This window comes from Macaca nemestrina, chromosome 2 (assembly GCF_043159975.1).
Source record: "Macaca nemestrina isolate mMacNem1 chromosome 2, mMacNem.hap1, whole genome shotgun sequence".
NCBI lineage: Eukaryota > Metazoa > Chordata > Mammalia > Primates > Cercopithecidae > Macaca > Macaca nemestrina.
The window spans coordinates 155,655,280-155,680,830 of NC_092126.1; the positions used below are offsets into that span (position 1 = coordinate 155,655,280).

Sequence of the window (25,551 nt, forward strand, 5' to 3'; positions counted from 1 at the left end):
TCCTACTGGCATCTTGCCAGGCCTTCTATCCTCCCAGGAAGTACAATTCTGCAAATGGCAAGGTCTTTGAAGGAAGATGTTTCGTAAATATGGGGTTTTCCAATCTTGAGATCCCCCAGGACTCTCTGGGAAGGCTCCTTGGGTATCAGGAAGGATGGGGCCGTTCCCCAGCCCTCTGATTTCCCATAGTACATTCTGGGAGTCAACAGCCCTAGCGTCAGGACCCTTGTCTCTGAGGCAAGAGTCTGTGGCTCCTTAAAACATACTGTTTGCATATTATGGTTCGGCTTCACCTCGTGAACCTGAGGGCCAAGTGTCCTTTCTAAAATTCAAACAGGAGTTATGAGTCGCTAGGGGTCAAACCAGGCCAAAGGCATGCTTTGCTTAGTACAGACAGTTGTAGTTTTTAATCAGGAGATATTACATAAAAATAAAATTAGATAAAATGAGACCCCAGGCCTACATTCCCATGTAGTGAAGAGTTGGCAGGACCCACACAGCAGCTCTCCAGGTCACCACAGTCCCCACCACTCCCTATCACTTGCCACCTGGCCTCTTCAACACCTGCTTGGCCTTGCTGGCATCTGACCTTGCAACCCAAGGTGAGAGGCTGATGGGAGGAAACTCAGGGGACTCTTCATTCTGCCTTTCCCAGCCTGGATGCCCTGTAGAGCCGGCAGTGAGGCCCATGAGGTGCATTTGAACCCAGCCCTCTCCACGAACTGTAGGCCGGGAGCCTTACCTTGCCTGGCACCAAAACCCGGGCTTCCCCACCCTGCATGTCCAGGCTACAGCTAGCAATGTACTCTCTCTCCCTTCACCTGGCACTGGATGGCTCAGGCTTCCTGAAGATTCTTTCACAATTAAGGCACTTCAAAAAGGTTAAAAGGGAGAAATCAGCAGGGAGTGGGGGTGGGAGGGATGGAAGGTGGTGGGTGGGATGGAGGAATCTGACCAGTGATATTTAATAAAAAGCTTAAAAGTCACAAACAGGAAGCAGGCAGACTAAAACGTTAACATTGACCCAATGAAGGAATGTGAACTACAGTGGACTGAGGCAGTGTCCCTACACCCCTCCTCCCTCCATTCCCACCCCAGCACCCCGAGAGGCTCCCTCCACTCCCACCCCAGCACCCCAAGAGGCTCCCTCCACTCCCACCCCAGCACCCCGAGAGGCTCCCTCCATTCCCACCCCAGCACCCCAAGAGGCTCCCTTCACTCCCACCCCAGCACCCCAAACAAGACGACTCTTGGTTCTTGCCTGCCCTGGGAATACCCCAGCTCTTACTTTGCCTTGGGCTACAGGAAGAGAGCTCAGGGGAGGTCAGCATGATCCTAGCAGTCCCCAGAGGAGGAGACCATGAGCTCTTCCCTCCGCCTGGTCCAGCAGGGCCTCAGAGCTGTTTAGGGGAAGGATGAGTGCTCTGCAGTATGGCCCCCGACCCAGCTGAAGGAATCCCGGGATCCCTCCCTCCCAGAAAGCTCACAATAGCCGGGGCAGACACGAGGCCTTCGGGGACTGAGGTCTGGATGCTGGCCTGTCTGGCTCATGCCCCCTGCATGCGCCCTGGAGTCCAGAGAGGGGCCCTGTGGGCTCCAGTTTCTGAGGACAACCCACAACCAAACTGAAGGGATGCACAAAGACTCCTGTTTGGCTGAGGTGAGAACGCACAGCCACTGTGGAGCAGTGGGGAGGACAGGACAGAATTTTAGAGCTTCACCGCTGGAGGCCTCCCATGGCTGGGTACCTCTGCCTCCCCTGCCCCAGCCCCACCTTGACAGAGGCCTTAGGGGCTGCAAACAGGGAGTAAAGTGCCCTGGAGAAGCACAGCCTCTGTGACCACTGTCCTCACTCATGAGAAGGCAGATGCTATCTTTGGGCAGTGCAAGGATTTTGGAAGGAAAGGGTTCCCTGGCAAGGCTGTCAGGAGAGGGAAAGGTGATCATGCCACCTGTGAGCACCGAGGCAGCTTGGGTCTCTGTTTTCCAGCGGGAGCCACGGCACTACCTTCTCTCTAGGAGATCTGACACAAAATGCCATAAACCAACCTTGATTGCTCCCCTGATCCAAACCTCCCCATGGCTTTCCATCCTCACAGGATCAACCTTGAGCCCTGGAGTTATGTAGAGGACAGTAACATGTCAATATAAAATCAGGAGTGGGTAAAGGTGTTCCCCGTAAAATTCTTCAACTTTGCTGTATGTTTGAAAATTTTCGTAATTTTTACTGTATTATGAAATACAACAGAATTGTACTGGGTTAGTTGTATCTGGTACAATTGTATAGGGGATAAAGGATAGTGGGGAGCTGGGGGTGGTGGCACACAACTGAGTCCCAGCTATTCAGGAGGCTGAAGCAGGAGGATGGTTTGAGACTGGGAGGTCAAGGCTTTAGTGAGCCTTGATTGCATCACTGCATTCTATTCCAGAGACAGAGTGAGACTGTCTCTAAAAAAAGGTAGTGGCTCATGGCGCATTCGTAGGAACACAGGCTTCAGTCCTTCCCATGGCTCCCGGTGCACAGTATGAGCCCTGGCCTGTGTCCTGCACACCTCTCTGCTCAGTGCACTTCTGCCAAACAACTGACCTGCAAATGCACTTGGAGCTCACTGTCACCCCAGGGCCTTTGCCTTCACTTCCCCCTTGCTGTGGCATGCTCTCCCTGACTACCCATGTGGCTCCTTCCCTCCCTCTGTCCTTCCCTGATCACCCTATCCAAAGCAGCATGCTCAGCAATTCCATCCCGTCCCTGCTTTATCTTTCTACGCGGTGCCTACTGCCATCTGACAGGGATTTCTTTAGTATGTTTATTGTTTGTACCTTCCTACAACTGTAAGCTCCATATCCCCAGCACCAAGCACAATGCCTGTGACTCAGAAGAACACGATGCATTGTACGCTGAATAAATGCACAAGTGATTGAAGGATGAGTTCACAGACAAAATCCAAGGGCTCTCCAGCAGCAAACACACACCCTCTGACCCAGCCCGTGGACAGGCCCCAGCACAAACTCAGTGGGCAGTGCTGAGTCTGGGGGTCTGTGCTGGGCAAAGGAGGGTGACAATTCACATCCCTGGAAACCCTACCAGGTGCCAGGATGGTATGCTAGGCCCCCAGCGGTCTCCCTCAACTGCTCTCCTCCAAACTGCCTGTAAGCTCAATCTTATTCCTGCCTCCACAGAGAAACCGAGGAGCAGGCCCAAGTCCCCCTCAGATGGTAAATGGTGCAGTGGGAACTCAGACTCCAATCTTGATCCTGCTCAGACCAGATCTTCACTCCACATCCAGGCTCTTCTCAGAACCCATACTGGCTTCCCAGCCAGAGGCCATGCCGCCATGCAGGCCAAGTCACCCCGTGTCTCGGTAAAGGCAGGATTAGGAACCTGAGCCGAGGAGTGCCGCCTTGGCACTGCCTCTGCCATCTCTCTGTGCCCCGCACGGTGTCCCTAAACTGGGAGGAAGTGGCTGCACTTACCTGGGATGTGGATCTTGAACTTGCCGCTCTGGCCAAAGGCACTGTCGATGACGCCCAGTTCTCCAGTGGACAGGTGCACCTTGAGCCCCACGAAGAGCTGGATGTTGGTCTCCTTTTTAAACAGGGAGCGGCCGATCACACTGTAGTCATCCATCGCCTGTCCCCACACACCCAGCCACAGACAGAGGGCGTTAGTGGTGCACACTGAAAGAGCTGTGACTGTGTGCCTAGCCCCAGCTCTCCCGGGCCCTGGGCATGGCTGGCTGCTGCCTGCTCTAGGAACCCTGGGGGTAGCAGGGCAATGAGCCCACCTAACAGATAACGAAATGCATGGGAGCAGGGCAGAAACCTGGGACTGACAACTGCCACTGTAACAACGGGCCCTTCAAAACTGGCACGCTGTGAGCACTTTCCACAGAGAGCACCTCAGTCCCCACAGCAGCTCTGTAGTGGCACTTTACAGATGAGGAAATGGAGGCATGGCACAGTTCTGTCATCTATCCAAGGTCACAGAGCACAGGGGGTAGAAGTAGCTTTGAATTCAAGCCCCTGTTGCAGGCCCCCCCACCCCCAGGGGGCCACAATGACCCAGCCTGTCCCCAGGGCACCTGCCTAGATAGCCAGCAGCACTCTCCTTGAAGCTGTCACAGTCACCCAGGCCACTCCTGAGCCTGCATCCGAGGCCTTCTAGAACTGGCCTCCTCATTCCAGTTTCCCCTCCCACAGGAGCCCTGGAAAGCCTGGCCTTTGTCTCCCACCCGCTGCACACACCCCTATGCACGTTGGCCCGAGGCTTTACTTTTGCTCACTCTAGCTGTGCCTGGAAGCCCGTCTTGGCCTGGCCCACTTTTCCTCCACAGGCCTACCTCCTTTCCTCCATGACACCCTCCCTCAGTTCAGGCAGAATTGCTTGTTTCCCCTAGCCCCTGTTGGCCATGGCCAGGCCTTTGCAGAGCTCGTATCTCCTGCTGGCCACGTTGGCCACTGCTGTCACTTTGTGGGTGCCCAGGCTGAGAGGAGGGACACACATGTCTGTGAAAAAGTCAGCTTGGTGTAGCCCTGATTTCACCATGAGCTATGTTCATCCTGAACCTTCTCCCCAGAGGCTCGATCAGCAACTGGTAGTGTCACTTCCTCCCTTCTGAGTCTCTGGCAGCTCCAGCCCAGGTGCCGCTTTTGGGATGGCAGCATGGCCAGGTGGCCTTGCCTGCCCTGCCCAGCTCCTCACCCCACCCCTGCTCTGTAGATCCTGCCTCCAGTAGCAAACTTGGGCCCCATGATAAGAAAAGCCCACCAGTCTGACAGCTGCTATGGAAATGAGCAATGCACATACAATCTGCACCATCAATTTCACTTCTAGGAATGCAACCCACTGATGTGCTTGCTGGAGAAGATGTCAGGATAGGAGATCCACCCAAGGTCACTCACTGCAGCAGTGTTTACAGCAGCAAAAGTTGACAATGACTTAGAAGTCCAGCCTGAGTTCAACAAGTGGAGCACAGCCTCCAGAGGTGATGATGTGACCACAGAGAAGAGCAGGCAGCATGTACGGACAGATACAAAAACTCCTAGAGTATTGTGTTTCACGTTAAAAAGCAGAGTGCGAGGCATAGGGCATGTTGCAGGCTGTGTATGGATGGGGGCAGGGCAGGGGTGCATACACAGAAGTAATCAGGAGAAACTGATGTCTCCAGGAAAGGGAGCAGGGTGCCTGGGGACTTTTCACCATATACCTTTTCTATCTTTGGCTACTGAAATACATGAATGCATCACCTATTCACAAATAAATTAATAGAATTTAAAAATGTAAAAACAAACCAAGAAGTGCATTTCTTCTACCCACACCAGGCGGACCTCCCATCCTCTCCTGACATCTCCAAAGACAGAACATTTTCCTTTGATGGCCTCTGGTCTAGCAAGGGTGACAATTGCAACCCCCCGTCCCCACCCAGGCAGCTTTCATTGGTTCTCATGCATTGTGGTCACCCCAGAGAGCTACTACTCGGGCCTCTGCATAGCTAGGCCCTGGGGTTACATCTGACTGAGATATAAGACCTGCCCTCCAGCATTGCAGTGGCCAAGAAACAAAAAAGGCACAGTCCCTGGACTAAGAGCTTGCAACTTACTCAGAGAAACAGCTTGTAAGAGGCCCCACCAGGACCAAAGGGATAATACAGGCAGGTGTCCTTAGCAGAGCAGAAAGTTCTCAATAAGTCGATATTAATGTTCTCGTTTTACTCCTACAAGAGCCTACCATGAAACAGGCCTGTAGCTGTGAACAATCACATGTGCTAGAGGAACATAACAGAATTCTCCCTCCACCCCACAGCCCACAGCCTTTGCACTTCTCAGCGACAGATCCTATGAGTGCCTCATCTCTGTGCAGCCCCTGGTGCCCAGCAGCACCCGGCCCAGAGCAGGCTCAAATCAAGGCCTGGTGCCTACAGCATCCTCTGTGGCCCACAGCTCCCTCTTCCTATACTCCAGCCCCCGCTCCTCTCCAATCTTCATCCTGCCCTGTCTCTCTTCAGAGCACAGATCGCCACCTGACGTTATGCCATTGATCTTATCTGTTTACTTGTTTATTGCTTCCAACCAGAGCACAAGCTCCAGGCAGAAATATGTCCCTCTCCTTCACAGCTACCTTCCCTGCACATGAAACAGGCGCTTACTATCTATTCCTTGAATGTGTGAGTAAATGTTGAAAGAATACATGGCTGTAGTTGTTGGTACATTTGCAAGGCTCACTCATGCCTGTAGGCTTTTTTTTTTTTTTTAAACAGCTTCATTCAGCTATAACTGATATACAATAACATGAACATATTAAAAGTAAATAATTGGATAAGTCTAAATTTGTGTATACATATACATGCCTGTGAAACCATCATCATGATCAAGCTAATGGACGTATTTATCACCCCCCGGTCCTCATATCCCTCTGTTACGCCTCCCTCCCTGCCTGTGTGGCGCTCCTGTAATGCTAGTCCCAGCTTGTCCACTGGGGACTCTACTCCCACCTAAGGCCCACCTTGGGCATTTCCTCCTTCAGACAGCTTCCCGACATTGCAGGCACCTCCTCTCCCCTTGGCCCCCAGGACTGAGGCCAGGACCCCTCTGTTCTGAGAGCCTGGCCACTATGTCTTATCCCTGACAGCTGACCTGTCTGTCTCCCTCCTCAGACTGGGAGTTCTGCGAGGAAAGGGTTCCATGTACCTCATGTGGCCCCGACCCACCACAGGCTTGGTGAATGGGCGCTCACTGAGTGTGAGGAGGCCAACTGCACTAGTCCCATGCATGACATCAAGAAGAAGACGCCGGGGGGTAGAAATACATTACTCAAGTGGCTATCCCAAGGATATGTCCTTGGGAGACACGATTCATCTGAGAGTGAGCCAATAGCCCAGCCTGGGCTAGTTTCCTCCTGTCTACCTGGGAGAACACAGTGACAGATCACTGTGCTGGCACAGTGACAGTCCCCAGTGATGGTTCCCTCATGCTAAACACAGCAGGCCCACTGCTCAGCCTCCCAGTGGGCCTAGAGGCCTGGCTCCAGGGTAATCAGAGCCTGGGATGGCAGGCATGCTACCTATTAGCCTTCCAGAAGACGTTTACTACATCTTCTCCCCTGCCCCCTCCTTTCTTTTGGTTATAAAATATTAACTTTAAAAAGCTAAATGCCACAAAGACAGCAGAGGATCCATCTTTCCCCAAGCCAGGGTCTTGCAATGAGGGCAGACTAATTTTATTAACTTCAGGGGAACTTCAAAAAGCTCCAGGGCTTTCATGCCAGACAGAGACGACCCCAAAGTTAGTTTAAGTGCTACATAAACAAAAGACTAGGGCCAGGGGAAGCTGAGGGCTCCAAGCGTTCCTTGTTTATGTTCTCATCTGACCTAGTGGGCCAGTGCACAGGCTGGTTGGCCCCCGGAATCCTGCTGGTGTGTGGTGCAGCTCGGTTCACTGACCTACATTCCCACAATATTGTTTTAAGCATCCGGGATAAGGTAAGGAGTGAGTGGGCTTTTTCTGACCTTCTGAGGAGGGCCTCTGGGGCTGGAGTGGCAGTTTAGAAAGGATTTCAAGTTCAAAGGGAGTGTCTCTGTCGCTCCTGCTCTCTTGTTTTATGGCTTGGCTAGAAGACACAATAGTGCTGAGTGGGTGAAGCATACTCTCCTGCGAACTTCTGTGTCTGCAATTCCATTTGTTGGGGGAGGCACTGTGAGGGCAGGAGCTGGACGTCTGCACAGTCAGGAACCCCGTGTGGTCTCGAGAGTGCTGGCAAGACTGCCTGCTAGTGGCCCCACACTGTCATTTCACAGCAGCTGGGTGGATCTTTGCATTTGTGTCGGTCCCACAGAGGACACTGGCACTCTGGGCATGGCCGGCCCAGGGGAGGGGAGGCTGGGGAAGCAGAGAAAAGTCAGCCATGTCATGGGTGAGGTGCCCCCATATCGTTATTTAATCTTTAGGAAAGCCCTGACAGGAACAGGAGGCTCAGTAAAGTGAAATGATTTGCTCAAAGTCATGCAGGTAGTGAGTGTGGCAATGCCCCATTCCACCTCAGACTATCTAGATCCAGAGGCTGGTGCTTTTCCTGCCGCAGGAAGGGCTAGGCTCTGTCTGCCGGGAGATGCCACAGCAGCAAATGGGCCCAGACGACTTTCTCCATCCTTTGGCTCACCAGAGCCATGCCATGACTGGCTGGACACATATGGGCCTAGAAATCTGGCCCAGGGACACCGGGCAGCCCCATCCCTGCCAGTCCCAGCTATGGGAAACCCCAAGTCACTGCAGAAGACAATCCCCAAGTTCAGGGACCCCAGCCCCTCCCAGGTTATTTGGAAGGGAGGAGGAGAGGAGGGAAAGAGGGCAGATCCTGGCCCTCAAGATGCAGCACTTATAGTAGGGCCCAAACACGTCACTGTCACAAGAAGATGTTCCAGCCCAGTCAGCCCCTGCCGCACTGAGAAGGACTACACTGCTGTTGGAGGAAGGCTAAACTTTCCCCACCTATGGTTATAGGGGCCAAGAGGCAAACTGCCCTTCCCATGAAATCCAAATAGTCAATTTCCAGTAAAGCAAGTCCTTACTTCATGTCATCGAAAGTTCTTAGAAACTGTTACTTTAAACAAAATAATGCACAGCAGGCCCTTAAATAATGTTGCTTTATTCCAAGTTATTTGAATATATATCAAAGTTATTTTGTTATAACATTAATGAAAAAAATAAACTGGTTTTGTTATACATCCTTTCCCTTAAACTCATGGTTTCCAAGAAGCTAGTGACAATGTTAAGTGAGGATTTACCGTACAGGTCTCCATAACTGGAAAAAAAATGGGCACACTGGAGACAACAGAAGAAGAGAAAAGGCACGGCACTGCTAGCTCCACAGGTTAGAACCTGGACTCTGGAGCCAGACCACCTGCATTCAAATCCCAAGTCTGGGTGCCTAGGGACTCTGGCCAGAGGCCTAACCTCTGTGGGTGCGGGCATCTTCATCTATAATATGGGGAAACAGAGTTGCTGGAGGTTTAAATGGGTGCAGGGGAGTACTTGTAAACAGTTGTTTTTGGTCTGGCCTCTGCCTGCCCCATCCCTGGGCAGAGCACTCTCCCTCCCTTAGGACTCCCTCAGACACACCACACAGAACTACAGAGGCAGCAGATGTAGGGCCTAGACTCAATGGCCGCCACCTGCAGATCTGAGAAGACATCGCTGACTAATGGAAGGCCCCCTCCAAGAGACTGCTGGCCTCAGAATCGGACAGAGGGTTGCACTGGGAATTGGCTACAGAGAAGCCTGTGTGCCTGTCTCTCAGCACAGCAGTGGCTTATCTATACCAGCCTCACCAGCTGGATGCGGGGAGGGGAGGAAGGCAGTCCTGGAAGGCAGAAGCTGGGCTGACCACATTTTTGCATCTCCAAAACCTATACCTCCAGAAACTACCACTGTGTGTACTGGGGGCGAGGACTCAGTGATTGTCAGCTGCATGAAACCTCATTTAATCAGAAGGAAGTCTGGCTAGAAAGAGGGAGACAGCCCTTCCTACAGGATGCTGTGAGGCCTACATCTCTGGAGAACTTCAGGAAGACCAGGGGTCATGATCTGTCCTGGGGGTCAGGAGGTGAGGACGGGGGAACATGGCTTGGTCTGTCCTGTCCATCACTAGAAGGTGTGTGCATGCGTGTGTTATGGTTGGGTTCTTCACCAAATTATAGACTCTTCCAGCTAAAGGAGAGAGACCTCAGAGATCAGACACAAGCACATCCAATAAGGAAAGACCTTCAGAGAACAGTTGGAGGGTTTTCATTTTGAAATCAATCATTGTGACATCAAACCAAAGGCAATGCATGTGGGATCTGCTCAGTAGGCCTTGCTTCTAGGGAACAATGCTGAATCCAGGTCAGCACAGTTACAACAATGGCGCTAAGTGGGGATTCTCACTGTCTGCATGAATAATTTGCTCTATTTATTAGCCTTCAGTCACTGGAGGGACTGAGCTCCTAAGGAGCAGTCACTGTGCACATGGAAGTCCAGGTGTTTGCTTACACGCCAGGTGAGTCCCCATTGTCCCTGGCCTTTGAGCAGGGACTTGGCTGCCGGTGCACATAATTATGTCATTACATGTGTGTGTCTTTCTCTTTCAGGGCTTGGCTCCCATGATGAGGATTGGGAATTGCCCAACCTGTGAAGTGACCATTCTAATTCAAACTGTAGAAGTGATATGAAGGAAGGCAGGAAAACCTGCCATGAAATGGAGGCCTGTGCCGACTCCAGGTATGCAGTGAGGAGAACCACGTGCGCAGGACAGGAATGGCTTGGGAGGCCTGACTTCTGACTCTGCCTCTTACAGCTCTACGACCTTGAGCAAGGGATTTCTCTGAAACTCAGTTTCTTCCTTGAAAAAGGCTATTGTTAGGATCGGGGTGTTGATGTTGATGATAACACCTAAGACTTGACAGAGAATGATGACCCAGAGGAAAGAATCTCAATTAGTGGATGTCAAATTGTGGGACAAGCTGAAGAATAAGACAGCATTTGGTACAGGAGATCTCAGATGCACAGAAATCACAAGATCCAGTTATCTAATCTGCCCGAGAAGCCAGAAGAACAGAACATGTACTCAACACCAACCACATGCTTGGAGCTGCCCACAGCTCTCTGCTTCTCTCCCTCTTACCCGCCCCACCAGCAAAGTCCTCTCGGAAGACAGAAGCCAGCAGTCCTTGGATCCAATGAGGAAGGGGAAGAACTCAGAGGCTGCCTGATTATGGATGAGTCCCTTAAAAATGAGGTGTTAACTCTTCTAAGCCACTTGAAAGCCACCAGGATTGACAAATTCTGGAAGGGGCCCTAGGATGATGGTGTTATTCCAGTATCATCAGAAAACTTTCCCCACGGATAGTGCCTCCTCCTCAGTGCAGGCCACGGTCTGGTGTGTTGGGAAGAGCAGAGGCCCTAAAGTAGCCCAGGTCTCATCAATGCCTGACCAGCTCTTAAAGAAGAAACAGGTTCTGGGGGAGAGTGAGTTGCCCACAGCCACACTGAGCTTGTGCCCAGCTCAGTCCATCAGTTTCTAGAACTGGCTCTTTCCAGCATGTCAAGTTGTCCTGCTCCTGTGTCTCTATACGGGCAAAAAAGCAATTTTCAAGGGGAGGTGAACAAGCACTCCAGCAGCCAAGCACGATGCTTAGTTATCACACTCTGACACTGGAAGTCAGAAGAAAGGCTGAGGATTTGGGTTGGGACCAGAATACGAGGGCAGCCATTTGATCATCTCCCTGGGAAAAGAGCTTCTCAACCTCTGTTTCAGGGGAACCTCTGTTTTCTCAAGTAGGCTGGGAGCCAGTGTGGCCTTCAACCCTCTGGCAGGGACCCAGGGGGTTGAGGGCCAACCTCAGGGGGCTGAGGGCCAACAGAACAGGTTGAGTGGCCAGCTAGACCACAGCATGGCTTCTGGCAAGGGCAAGGGGCCCTGCAGCTGATCCGCTAGGGCCCACCAAGCCTGCCAGACCATCCCTGCTCAGAATGATGGGCCCAAGTTGTGCCAGAGGCAGGTCATAAGCCAGCCTGTACCCCAGGCCAGCACGCTCCCTGGTGCCCTGGGCACATTTAACAAGCCGTCGGCAGTGGAGTGGGGCAGAGCCAGGAGCCAGGAGGCAGCGCCGCTTCAGACTTCAAAGCTGGCGAGTGCTCCTGATGGCATCTGCGTGTTTACACTTGGTTGGGTTGATGCTGCCAGCTCCTGTGGCCCAGCCCTAAGGCCTTCCCTGACCGGCGCCAGTGGGTGCCAGACCCAGGATGGCTGGCACACCTGGCCTTACCCCACCTCTGTGGGAGGGGGACAGCGTCTGCTATCACCCTAGCTGGGAACCCAGGCATCTGCATTTCCAGAGGAAAGGCCAAATAAATAGTACCGATAATACCCACTGTTTACTCAGGACCCATTCTGTGCCAGGTGGAGTACTCAGCATGTTACATATAGCACATACACCTGCCATGCCCTGGGACCCAACTGCCAGCCAGCTAACATACTAAGGTTGGGTATTGTCTTTGTCCTGCAGGTGGTGTAGACCTAAAACAGATTTCTGAGTAAGAGCTGGCAGGACCCCATTTGTTTTGCAGAAAATTACTGGGGTGGAGCTGTGCACGCTGCCAGGTGTAGGTGTAGGGAGGGCTGTGGTGAGACCCCCGAGAAGGTGGTACCTTGGGGAGGTGAGGAGGGCATCCTGGGGCGTGGTAACAGTGAGAAGTCTGCTGTGGAAGCCGGCAGGTATTGCAGAGCACTCACTGTCCTAAGCACCAGACCCTCACCTGCCCCACCTCCTTCATGTTCACACAGTCCTGAGAAGTCGTGATTGTTGCTAGTGGAGAAGCCTGGCTCCATAGGGTGAGTGGCTGCCAGACCATTGAGCTCTGCGGCTCCAGACAGACCAGATGCCCAGAGCCTCAGGGCGAGACTAGGATACAGAAGGGTAGGTGAGAGAGGCTGAGCCTCCCCTTTCCAGGCTGCCCGGGCTGGCCCTGCTCCAAGGATTTCTCTAGCACAGGTGACCTAGAACACCCCCCATAGCCCCCAACCTGCATCACTCCCCCTGCTGGGTGAAGGGCCTAGCTTCGATGGCTGGTCCTGCCTGTTTCTTTAAGCTCCTTGCTCCTGCCTTCCCAGATGCCCAGGGCTAGGCATTGCTTGGCCTCTATGCTTTACAGAAGCAGTCCCTGGACCTGGAATGCCCCTCCTCCACCTTCCTGTTTCCCCCCACGGTCCCTAGTGTCTGAGCAGTGAACCTTGCAGTCTTACAAGATACACTTAAAAGGTCACCACTTTGTGCTTTTCCCTCACCAGCCTACTTCCTCCCACCTTGGCAGAGTTCCTTGTTTCCTCTCCTAGCCCTTTGCATATTCCTCTGATGCAGGCATGAGTCTCTGTCCTTGACTAGAAAGACCCAGTTTTCTATGAGGCTTTGGATCACCAGAGGAGGAGCAGCTGGTCTGAATCTGCATGTGGCTGAGATGCAAGTGACCTCCTGGGGACATGGCCCAGTGGTTCCAGCCTCAGCTTTTATACATCCTTCACCCCACATCATTTTTGCTAGATCTTTGCATACCTGACCTACTATTTACCTAATATTTTTCTTTACATCTGCCTAGAAAGGAGACTTTATATAGTACCCTAAAGAAAAGAGTCACTAGCCATAAACAGAGGAAGCTAATGGTAAAAGTACATACAATACAAAAAAAAAACCCCAAAGAATAATCCTAGTTACATACTATTGCTACTATAAGTCTCTGGAATCTTGGCCTTGTTTTCTATTTGTTAAAAAGCAGGTTAGATGTAATAGAGGAGTGTTCAAGATACCTTTGAACAAATCTAAAGCTTTCTCTGCAAAGTAATCAAAAGATTGAAAGAACACTGAAAAAGAGAAAAATGTTATTACTAAGAGACTCAACATTCTATGATAGTATGAGAAACAGCCTTAACCAAATGAGGAGCTATTTACTGCTTGTTAATTCCCAAACCTAGAATATGTGAAAGAATGAACACACACACAGGCATACGCACACCTTGTATCTCTCTCTCTCTCCATATCTGCCTATATCTACATATAACTGCTTTATTTCTAATTTTAGTGGTTCATGATTTTACTTTTTAAAATCTATTAGGGTTTTTTTCTCTGTGGCCACAAATACAACTACAATCTAAGTTCCATGTGGGCAGAGATTTTTGTCTTTTTTCATTCACTGTTACATCCCTAGCCCTTAAGACAACACACAGTAGATGTTCTACAAATAGTTGTTTAATGTCAACTGTTGAATATTCAGTTTTTGTAAATGTTCCATAGGCATAGAAAAAAAAGTGTATACTCTATTCAAGAAGTGTAAGAGTTTACATTTATCTAAAAATCAAGCTTATTGATTATATTCTGCCTCTTTGTCCTTATGTCTAGTAGGCCTGATTTTAAAATATGGACTCTGAAGTGCCACCCTATCATTATAATTCTATTTTTTATCAAGCTGTCCTTAGGTTTCCACTGTTTTGTTTTTATGTTTGGTGTGTACAAGCTTATAACTGAGCCTTTTGTCGTTACATGATGTCCTTCTTTACCTTTGTCAGTATTTTTAGTCTTAAATTTCACCTTGTCTGAATTTAATACTACCATTCATACTTACTTTTTGCCCATCTTCTTATTCTTAACCTTTGCTTTCCACTTTAAGTATATTTCTTATAAATAGCATATAACTAGATTTTGCACTTTAACCCAATCTCTCAGCCTCAGCATTTAAATAGAATTTGGCCATTCACATTTAGTGTAATGACTAATACTTAATGTTGTTCCTTCTGTTATTATTATTATTATTTATTAACATTGTTCTTTTTTCCTTATTTTTTATTGGTTTAATCAAATTCATTCCAGTTTCTCCTCCGTGAATGTGAAAGTGCTATTACATTGTCATTGCATTCTTACAGTTTCTTTCCCTTTCTCTGTACTCAAAATCTTGCACATATTTCTATATTTTTACTTTGAAACAGGATACCAGCTATTTTCCTTAACACCATATGTTCTATTAGTCTTTCCTAAACCCTCTCCCCAGAAAGATTAGCCATTTAGAACACTTTCACGTCTTTTCTTCTCTCGCTCAGGTGAGACCTCTGGATGTCTCTACCAATCTAAGCTCCCTCCTCTTCTTTTTTTCTTCATTAACCCTTTATTACAAGTCACACTCTTATAGAAGTACATGTGGACTTATGTGAAAAAATCAAATGTATCCAAGAATAAAAAACACAGCACATAAAGTAGTATATGCATCCCAGTGTTAGCACCAGAGGCAGCGGGCGCCCAAGAAAAAGCCTAATTCCTAAGGACGCTGAGAGTGTTTAATGCTTTCAGCTGCAGATAATTATTAGGATTTTCCTTGCAGGATGCTCATTCTATTTCAAGAGCCCTATTAACCATTTATATCAGGGGCTGGACAACTGTAGCCAAAGGGTCAAATTTTTCCTGCTAAGTTTTTGTATGGCCTGTGAGCTAAAAAGGGTTTTTATATTTTCTAATGGGTTGGAGAATATCAAAAGAATATTATTTTGTTACATGTGAAAACTATATAAAATTTCAATTCCAATGTTCACAACAAAAGGTTTTATGGGAACACAGTCATGCCCATTTGTTTACATATTGTCTATGGCTGCCTTTGTGTCACAGTGGCAGAGTTGAGTACTTGGGTCTGAGACCTGATGAGGTGCTCAGTAAACTACAGATGGTGGTAACATAGTTATAACTTGCAGTACCTCACCCAGTGACACATTTTATTTATTTATTGTTTTATTACTGGTGCATATCCATCACATGAAAACAAGAAAAGTGGACTTCAAATGTCACACTTTTAAGGCTCAGTGGGTATGGATTATTATTTTATCAAATTACATGGCAAAGTACTGTGTTTGTTATTAGTTGTGTTAACAGAATACGAGATACACTGACATCACAATATTCCCAACTCACAGAAAAACAACGTCAAAAAAGAGAAAACTTAAAACAGTATATTTCATCATAGCAGATACGCAAAACAATAAAAAATGAGAATGAGGCTGCAACCAAAGTAGGTTTCCGGGTGGCTCATTTGTCAGCCAAGCAAGGAAAGCCATTTACCAATGGTAAGTTAATTAAATTGTGTTTGATCGAAGCAGCTGAAAGAAGAATCCAGAGAAAATAAGCTTGTTTAAGATTATTAGATTTGGGGCAAGAGCAGTTGCTTAGGTTTGGCCCATGGGCCCTAGTTTGCTCTATGTAATATTAATGAGTTAAGCCACAACTGGTAGGGTACCTGACTACCTTCCAGTGTGAGCCAGTGATAAAGAGCACAGGAAATAAAAACACAGTCTGGAGAGGCTTGGAAATTAGCATCTTCTGTTTTCCAATAACTGTCCTCAGCATCACATATTTACATCATGCTGTTATTTTCTTTCTAGACCATATTACAAAGTGTCTAATTTACTGTTCACTACCAACCTCCCCTACGAAGACAAGAACTTTGTCTATCTTGTTGTATGCCCAGTGCCTGGCACAAACAAAGGAACTCAGTAAACATCTGAATATATGAATGAAGGATGCCTTTATGGGAAATGGGCTCAGAAGGCCTATATGCCTTAAGCCTCTCCAGTGGAAAGTGCTCACTCAGCACATAGGTATAGTGCCAGGGTCTCCCTTCATGATGAACTGAGATAGCTCAGAGGCCCAAGCCCAGGTTCTAAGAAGGCTAACTGTGCTTGAGGAGTAATGTGCTGGCCTTGCCCCGAATCACAGAGCAAAGGCTGGGTGCTGGCTCACCATGGTGGTGGAGATTCTGCCCAAGAGACTAGATTTTACCTTTTCAAGATTCTCTGATCTCCCAGAAACTTCTTTGAATAGAGACATGACCAGGAAGCTGACTGGTAGCTGTGATGTGCCCAGGAATTTTTAGTTAGCCAAGCACGGTGGGGAAAGAAGAGCACAGGGCACTTCTCTGGCCCCTGCACTGGATAACCACACCCATGAGCCTGCCTGACTCTTACCCCTCCTCTTCAACCAATACTGGGTGGCTCCTGATAGGGACCAGGGGGATTGGCTCCTGTGCTTCAAAGAGAAATAATGGAGTCCCAGGGAAAAGAGTGGACCCACGCTCCAGGCATTATTATTTTGACTCTAAGAGCTTAAACATGAATAATGATAAAACAATAAGGATGCAGTAGGAGACAAGCACTGATGTGAGAACCTTATGTGCAATCCCCCATCTCACCTTCATCTAACCCTGGTGCAGCACTGTGAAAATTCCCACTTAACATGGAAGTCTCACAGCCTGCCCAACTTTTCACACTAGCAGGTGGTAAGGCTGGGAGTAAAGCCCAGGCCTGCACATTGGACCAGTCTGTCAGATGGCTGAGCCCCTGGTCAAGCAAGATGATCTGAAAATCTCTGGGTGATCTGGGGCCTACTCAAAGCAAACAGGGCTGCCCCTCTGGAACAAGCCCAGCCGATCACTCATGAGCTGCACTAGCAACACTACCTTCTTGCTTCATCTGATGAGAGTCGGCTCTTACATATGAAGCCACAAGCTATGATGTGGCTTTTCAAAACAACCTGATGAGGTCAAGACCATCCTTCGAAGGAATGAGCGATTGAGATTAAAAGGCTGCCCAAGGTGTACAGCTGTTTTGTGGTGCAGCAAGGGCTTGAGCCTACTCTGTGTGATCTCCAAGTTCAACCTCACCAGGAAGGAAAGTTTCCCATCAAGGAGATTCCAGCTTTTCAAGAGAACGCAGACTCTTTTGACACACTGGGCAAGAATCTGTCTGACAAAGTGAAACTTTCATGACTCAGAGACCAGCTAGTCCTGAATTCAAACTCCAGCTTTACTACCCTGTGACCTTGGGCAGGTCACTTCACATTTCTCAGGCTGGTTTCCAGTCTGGCTGCCTTTGGGGAGGGGACCTGGGTTTGCAGGAAGAAAACTTCCTTACACTGAATAATTATTGCCTTGTTAGAAATTTTTTACCATGTGCACATATTACTTTTCCTAAATATTTGCACACAATTTAATTGATTTAATTGGGGAAAAATGAACATAGGAAAAATAATGACCTCTTCCTTAGGATTATTAAAAGGTTTCAAAATAAAGTATGTAGCTAGTAAAGGCACATAGTATATGCTTAATCAATAGAGTGGTGACAGGGTGGAGGGAGGTGGGAGGCAGGCTCATTCCTGCCCTGGGGCCCAGAGGAGAATATGTGGCACAGAAGTCCCAGCCTACAGCCAGCTCCTAGCATTAAGGCAGGTGCCCATTCAGCTAGAGCCTCAGGGGGGTGCGAATTGAGGGAGCTGCTCCTAGCCTGGTCACCCATGCCCTTTCCTCTGTTGTGGAGCCTTAGGAAGCCCCTCTTCTCTGACCAAAGCCCTGGGCTCACAGGATCTCACCTCTGCACATATCCACAGTCACCCGGTGCAGCTGTCCCTAGTTGGAGGAAGCCTGTCTCTGCTCAGGGTTGTCTATGTGGGATTTGGACTCAGCTTCTGTGGACTGCCTGCAGTTCTTGTGCTTCCACTTCCAGGCTCCCTGGACTGAGCAGGAAAATGCTGGTGGTCCCAGGGATGCCCCAGGTTGGGGGCAGGACATAGGTCAGCATGTCTCCTGGCCCCTCCCTCAGCCCTTCAGGAGGCATGAGTCACTGTGGCCATATGTTTACTTGCTCCTCACAGACTCTCCCTCCCAGTTCTCAAAGGAAGTGACTGCTGCACCGCTGTTGACAGGCCTGAGTGGGAGCAATTAGACCCAGGAGTCACACCAATTGGGATATTACTCTCTCATAGATATTTTACTATAGAATAATTATACTCCAAACACTGCTAATAAATCAGGTTAGACAAACGAGTGACACACACTTTATCACCTTCATCTTCAATCAGCATCTCAGGGCTGGCCTAAGGCTGATGGAGCCCTGAGCAGGCCCCAGCGGCCCCACAGAGCTAAGGGTCCAAGCTCTGGGTCTGGGGAAGGGAGAGGAAGGGGTTGCTCCTCAATCCCCTACTTCAGGGCAGGTCTAGGTACAGGGGCAGGAAAAGAAGAGGGCCAGGGTGGAGCACCCAAGAAGAACCTAAGAAAAGGAGAAAGGGAGGGGAAGGGGCTGCAGTGACAGAATCCCAGACGAGAAAACCCGTGGATTTTTCTCCCAAAGGAGAAAAACCGTGGACGGAGACCTGGAGTGGAGGGTGGGCGATGGAAGCCCACCCCATGTGACACTGTGGATGGGCCAGATTTGTGCTGGCACTTGCACTAAGCCTGGGGGACCTCATTAGGTTCCTGTGAGGAACGGAGGTGCTTGCTGAAAGCCTCCTGCTAGGAGCCTGAGCCCCCGACAGTGGGGTTGCCAGCACTCTGTGCTCTTCGAGCCAGTCAAAACTCAGTCATGTCCCAGTACAGCTACTGCTGATCCGCTCGGGCCCACAGCCAGGGAGCCAGCCAAAAGAGACGGTGAGGTTTGGCTGTCCATCCATCCCGCCTTCAAGGCCCGACGGGCATGGATTCCCACTCAGTGCTGTGTAGACAGCTGCTGGGGATGGATGCCCCATGGGAGGAGGTGATTCCACCACTTTGGGGGAGACCACCATGTTCTGTCCACCCTAGTGGCAGGCCCATCCCACCCAGCACCAGGCCCAGGTGCTGATGCACCACAGGACCAGCCAAGGGAGGCCTGGGGCCCAGTCTGAGTCTCCTGGGACAGAGCAGGCACCACCCTGAAAGCACAAGGCCAAGGGCCACCCAGCAAGGCACAGCCAGGGCCTCATCCTACCTCAACTAGACTGGCTCACTTACATACCTAAAGCCTGCATCCAGCGATGGTGAACTTCAGGCACCCTAGGTAGCCAGGGCTGGACCTCCCACTGTGTCAGCTTCCTGTACCTTCCTTCCTTTTGCTCTCTGGCATCCTTAGCCCCTTCCCCTCAGTCCACAGGTGAGGAAAGACCTGGCCACCATTAGCCCCTTCCCCTCAGTCCACAGGTGAGGAAAGACCTGGCCTGGCACCACTGATGGGCAGTGTTTCCCCCCTGGACATGAGCAGCTTGTAGGGGCATGTGGGCAGAGCCCAGCAGGATGGAGGTACAGTGCCCACCAAGGGCAAGAGAGTGGGACCTGGTCAGGGCAGCAGGCCAGGGAGGCCAGTGCTAACTGCTGCCATCTGGCACTGGCTGTGGGGGAGCCCAGACTTGCTCAGACCCATGGGGGCCACATCTATCACATAAATAAGCAGGGGTGGGAGAACCAGGTGGGGTTGGGTACAGTGGAGGTCCCCCTGCCTAGGTGTTGGCACTGGCTCTGTGACTGACCAGCTGAGAGAACTGTGGCCACTTGACCATTCTGGGCGTCAGATGCCTTGTCCAGAAACTAGAGGTTGGCACCAGAAGGTCTCTGAGGGCCTTTCTGGCTCTAATCACAGATGTCAGGCCATGGATCCCGGCTGCCCGAGCAAGAAGGAAAGGGGTGTGGGGCCAAGCAAAGGCATGCTCACCCGCTCCACGAGGCCATGCTTGTGCTTCAGCTTGTACACCTTCAGCCTGGGCAGGAAGCTGTCAGCATAGTTCCTGTCCTCCAGCCCATGGAGCAGGATGCCATGGAAGGCTAGCCGGCACGTGTTGGTGTGAATGTCCGCATCTAGCCTGGAGCCAATCACCAGGCACAACCGAGGGCAGGTGACAGGCTTCTCAAACTCCACCAGGGCCCACTGCTGCCGAGGACAATGGCCCTCTGTGGCCTGGCCGGCCTTCTTGTCGGCCTCATCATTGTTTGTCACTGCTGGTGCCAAATCCTTGGATAGGTACTGCTCCTGGAAGAGGTATTCTTGAGAGAAGTCGAAAGAGTCCAGTATAGGCTCCTGGTCAAAGTTATCTGGAGCAGGGCTGAAGAACATCAACCGGCCCATGACTGTTTCATGGCCCACTGTAATGTGGAACTTGGCCTTGGTTTGCAGGGGCCCCCGGAAATATGGTATCTTTTCCACAGAGATGAGGGCCGCATGGACAGTATGCAGGGACTCAGGGGCACACACCAACCCGCGCTCCAGCAGCTTGGGGTCAAACTGGGTGACGCAGATGCCCAGCCGGTCTCCTTGCATGGCTGAAGTGATGGGCATGTGAAACATCTGCATGGACTTCACCTTCTTCACCACCTGATGGGGAGCAAGCAAGAGAGCACATGAAACCAACAAGCCTTGGGACTGTGGGGAGGAGAGGGGAGCTGCAGCTAGAGAATCCTGTGCTTACCACCACCTGCAGGCACCATGAGGACCAGCCAAGGTGGGTCTGGGGCCCAGGTACCCTCTCCTGGATCAGAGCAGGTACCACACTGGAAGCACAAGGCTGAGGGCCGCCAGCAAAGGAGGGCCAGGGCCCCACTCTCCAAGTCTCACTGTTCTCCCGGGAGGAAGGCAGGGTTCACAGCAGCCAAATCTCTGAATACCTTAGTTCCCTTCACCCCGGCTCCAATCCAGGCTCCAGTCCCTCCAAGTTCCTCCCTTCCATCAATCACGCCAGCATTTTCCAGCCCTCTGTCCAGGTTTGCCTGCCTCCTCCCCCGAGAATGGCCTCCCCAGCTGCTTAGCCGGCCAAGCTATGCCCATCTGCCCTCTAAAGCCCAGGACAAACACCACTGCTCTGGAAAGCCTGCCCCAACTCCCAGTGGCAGAACTTGTCCCTGACTCCTTAGTGGTAACCCAGCCCTTCTGAACCCCACAGCCTGCTACACGGTCACTGTCTATTGTGTATCTGCTGCCTGCTGGCCTGTGGGTAGCCTAGGGCAGGAACTCTCTTCATTCATTCAACACATATTCCCAGAGTGCCTATTGTGTGCCAGGCACTGTTCTAGGGGAAGAAATACAGTGATCTTTGTTTCCAAAGAGCTTAATATCTAGAAACAACAGCAACAACAAAATTACCTATATAGGAAAATTTATATATATTAATTCAATTCATATCAATATAAAATTAATATATAAATTACATGCATGTAATATATATTTATATATATATATATTTTACAGACAACATATGCTGTAAAGAAAACAATGCAGGGTGATGTGATAGAGAAGGCCTGGGTGGGGTGAAGGTCTCGTAGAAGTGAGTTTGAGCTAAGACCTTAGCATAAGAAGCAGGTGGCTGTGTGAAGACCCAAAGAAAGACAGCTCTAAATGGGGGAACTGATAAGCGCAAGCCCTAAGAGGGCAGTAGCTTGGTGAGTCTGGGAATACACAGAGGCAGGAGGGCTGCAGCAAGCGTTGGGAGGGAGACAGCAGGGAGGGAAGTTGATATGGTTTGGCTGTGTCCCCACCCAAATCTCATCTTGAATTGTAGCTTTCTTAATTCCCACGTGTTGTGGGAGGGACCTAGTGGGAGATAATTGAATTGTGGGGATGCTTTCCCCCTTACTGGTAGTGAATGAGTCTCACTAGATCTGATGGTTTTATAAGGGGAAACCCCTTTAACTTGGCTCTCATTCTCTCTCTTGCCTAGTGCCATGTAAGACATGCCTTTTGCCTTCCACCATGATTGTGAAGCCTCCTCAGCCACGTGGAACTGTGAGTCCATTAAACCTCTTTTTTTCTTAAAATAAATTACCTAGTTTCGGGTATGTCTTTATCAGCAGCGTGAAAATGGACTAATACAGAGGTCAAGGCTTGGGCCCCACAGTAGAGTGCAAGGCCCGGAAGTCACTGGAGGAGTTTAGGCAAAGGAGTAACCTGATCTTATCTCTGTTTCTAAAATATCACTGACTACTATACTGGGCAGATTCCTGCATTCACAGTTTGTAAATCAGGAACAGACATAGAAAAGTCTCCAATAAAAGTTCCTGAAATGAACGAACATTCCTACCTATGATCCACTCTCTCTGAGATGACAGGAAACTGTATTCATGGATTTTTAATGAAGCAGAGAAATATGTAATGTATTTCAGAAAACCTGCCATCAAAAATAGTTAAACTAAAGAGAACGTTGACACTTAGGTCGCAAGCATCCCTGTCTACCAAGTCGGGGTGTGCGAACACTCATTTTCTCCCTGGATAAAGGGAGAGTGTGTTGCTAATGGCCCATGAGCCCAGGACCTTTCCTGGAGAGCCATAATACTCAAGTGTTTGTTTAAAGATCATTAACTACCTAACCAGAGGTCAGGGGGCAGAGAAAGTGAGACGCACAGTGTCAAAAGCCACAGCCAAGATCAATCACAAAGAAACAGAAAACATCTCTGAAATGGTCTGAAAAGGCAATGGGAGAATGAGATTTTTGGGAACATTACTCAGAGTCACTGGAGAGTATCATCTTACACTAAGCGTCGTCTGCCCAGTGAGGTGGGGCCCAGGTCACAACTCTTCCCTCCCAGGCGCCTGCAGCAGCCTGTTTGGCTTTCTAAAACGTTTCTCTGATAAAGCAATTATTTGTCACCAGCTCCTCTGTGGGCTCCCATCGTCTACCTCATGGCTTTCAAAGCTTGTCATGGTTCTGCCATGAGCAGGAAGATCCTCTGGTCAGCTGGAATTCTATGGGGACTCCCTGTGATGGGCGGGGGTCTCCAGGTAACCCTGTCACCGCCCCACAAGGCAATGTGCTGAAAAGCCTCACTCACAGGGTTGAGCCCCCACTCCTTAGCCCAGCCACCAGGAAGCCTCCACCACACAGCCCAACTCCACAGCCTTTTCGGCCCCACATTCTCCCCAACCCTGAAACCGTAGCCAAGGGACTCTTGAACGATTCCTTGTAAACGCTGTGCTTCTGAATGTCTCTGTGCTTTGCCCCTGTGGCTGCTCCCTGGGATTTCTTCCACTGGCAAATTCCCATTCATCCCTAACCCCTGCTCCCACAGACCTCCTAGAAGAGCTTCCCTGATAACTCCAGACACAGCTGACCACCGGAACCTGACTCACTGTTTGGTCACTACTACTTTACAGGTCAGCCCCTGCCTCTGTGTGCCGACAGATTTCAATCATATACTTAACACGCATGAGCTCACTGCCCCCTCTGCCCCTGAACTACATTATCGATAACTCATATCTACCTGTGGGGTCCTCCCCACCCAGCTCTCCCACTTGCGCCAGCGGGAGGGAGCTGTTGCCTTGAATTTGGCGCACAGTACCCTTTCTTTTTATACACACGTGTGTATGATTGTGTAGCGGCTCACTACATATGTAGTACACATTCCTAATCAGTAATTTGCTTTGTTGTATAAGTTTCTAAACTGTATGAATGAGGCATCATGCCAGTTATGATACTAAAAATCTGTGCACACGGTGCGTGCACCTGCAGCTCATTTGCTGCCGATGCTATCTGCTGCACCCTGTGTATTTAGCACAACCTGGGCTCCTATTGATGTGCACTGGGGGTGTTTCCAGTTCTTTGCTGGAAAATGCTGCAATGAATTTCTTCTGTTACAAGGATCCTGCATGGGCACATGTGCAAGGGTTTCTCAAGGACACACTTCCTGGAGTTGAACTGCTGGATTGCAGGGTGAGTGGGTGTTCAACTTTGCTAGGTAGATAAATCAACTTCTACCAACAAGGCCCAAGACACCCCATTGATACACATCTGCTCCAACATTTGGCACTGCCAGATTTCTTAATTTTGGCCTATCAAATGTGTATCTCTTCCCTTCTAAATCCCAAAACAAGGACTGTGCTCTCCCTATGCTGCATCCTCAGTGCCCAGCACAGGGGCTGCTGAGAAACCTGGTTGTGACAGGTCTAGATAAATGCCCAGCCCCTCTGAAGAGAATGACTGCATCAGGTTCTGAAAGAGAAATGCCCCTTGTGGCAAAACCATACCTGGCAAAGCACCGAGCTGAGATTCCAGACCTGCCGGGGCTTGAGTGAGATCCTTGTGTTTATGAGCCTTCCTGTGAGAGAGGGCGGCCAGGGGCCTCATGTTGCCCTGACACCCCCTCCCGCTCCTCCTCCCTATCAAGCTGAACGCCAAGCCGGCTTCATTCAAAGCATGTTCTCTTTTCAACAGGGCTTGTGTTCTCAGGACTGAAATCATAAAGAATGCCTTACCAGGGCACCATGAAGAGCACAAAGATAAATAACTGTGCAAATCAAGATTTTAAGGGCCTAGACAGGAAATTGTGAAGCAGATAAAGATGGGGACAGGGCGGCGTGGCACTCCCGTGGGTTCTCACAGGCGCATGCAGACAGCATCGCCACACGGGGTGGTCAGCAAGCCTACGCTCATTGAGGGATGCTTCAGAACAGAAGACCCATTTAGAACACCAGAGATAAAGAAAAGTAGATAATTTTACCAACCTAAGAATGAGAAAAACAGACTTTCCTTTCAGTCATTTATCTTCTAGCCAACTTTGAGGGCCTCTCTCCATCTACTGAATAACTCACTCCTCAGACATTCGCTAATGTCCACAGAGCACAGCTGAGGTGGCACACACACATTCTCTCAACACGTGGGTAGCAACCTTCTCTCAGGTACCAGGCCCAGGCCCTGGAATGCCAGCAGGATGAGCAAAACGGTTTTAGACAGTTGGGTTCTATAAAATCTGCTGGCGGCTAAGGAAGAAAGATGATAATTAGATCACCACTGAATACATGAGGAATTACAAAACTGTGGGAGGTACTATGAGAAAAAAGGACGAGGTTCCATGAGAGCGAACAACTGGGAGACCTAATTCATTGTGGGTAGTCGGGAGGACTTCCCTGAGGAGGTGACATTGGGGCCAAGAGCAGATGGGTAACGAACCACCCACAGGGATTCCAGGCAGAGAGAAGAGCAGAGCAGGCCTAAGGCCCTGGGCAGGGAAAGAACCAGGCCCCCAATGGAACTGCGGGTGGCAGGGCTGGCTGGGGTGGGGTGGCCCAGGGAGACAGCAGGTTGGAGACATGGGCCAGCCACCATTGCCATGGGACAAAGCACCAGGAAGACACCAGTGGTGGGGCGCGGGGGATGGCAGAAGAATGACACTGCCAGTTTGCGATTTTAAAAGATGCAAACTAGCTACACAGTTTGGGGAACAGATTCAGGGGAGGTGGAGAAATAAGAAAGGAAACATGGAAATTAG

The 25,551-nt window shown here is 50.0% G+C and overlaps 1 protein-coding gene across 6 annotated transcripts in view; it reads right to left on the minus strand.

The window, feature by feature from the left end:
• Nucleotides 1–25,551, minus strand: part of LOC105477799 (eukaryotic elongation factor, selenocysteine-tRNA specific) — a 250,268-nt gene that overhangs the window by 39,584 nt on the left and 185,133 nt on the right. For 4 of the 6 annotated variants that reach the window (XM_011734591.3, XM_011734589.3, XM_071092303.1 and 1 more), the window contains 2 exons: nucleotides 20,015–20,671; nucleotides 3,475–3,631 (listed from right to left, as the gene is read on the minus strand). In XM_011734591.3, coding sequence (XP_011732893.2) covers nucleotides 3,475–3,631; nucleotides 20,015–20,671 — 814 coding nt within the window. The remainder of the gene's footprint in view (nucleotides 1–3,474; nucleotides 3,632–20,014; nucleotides 20,672–25,551) is intronic. The other 2 variants (XM_011734590.3, XM_071092304.1) reach the window with 2 other exon arrangements.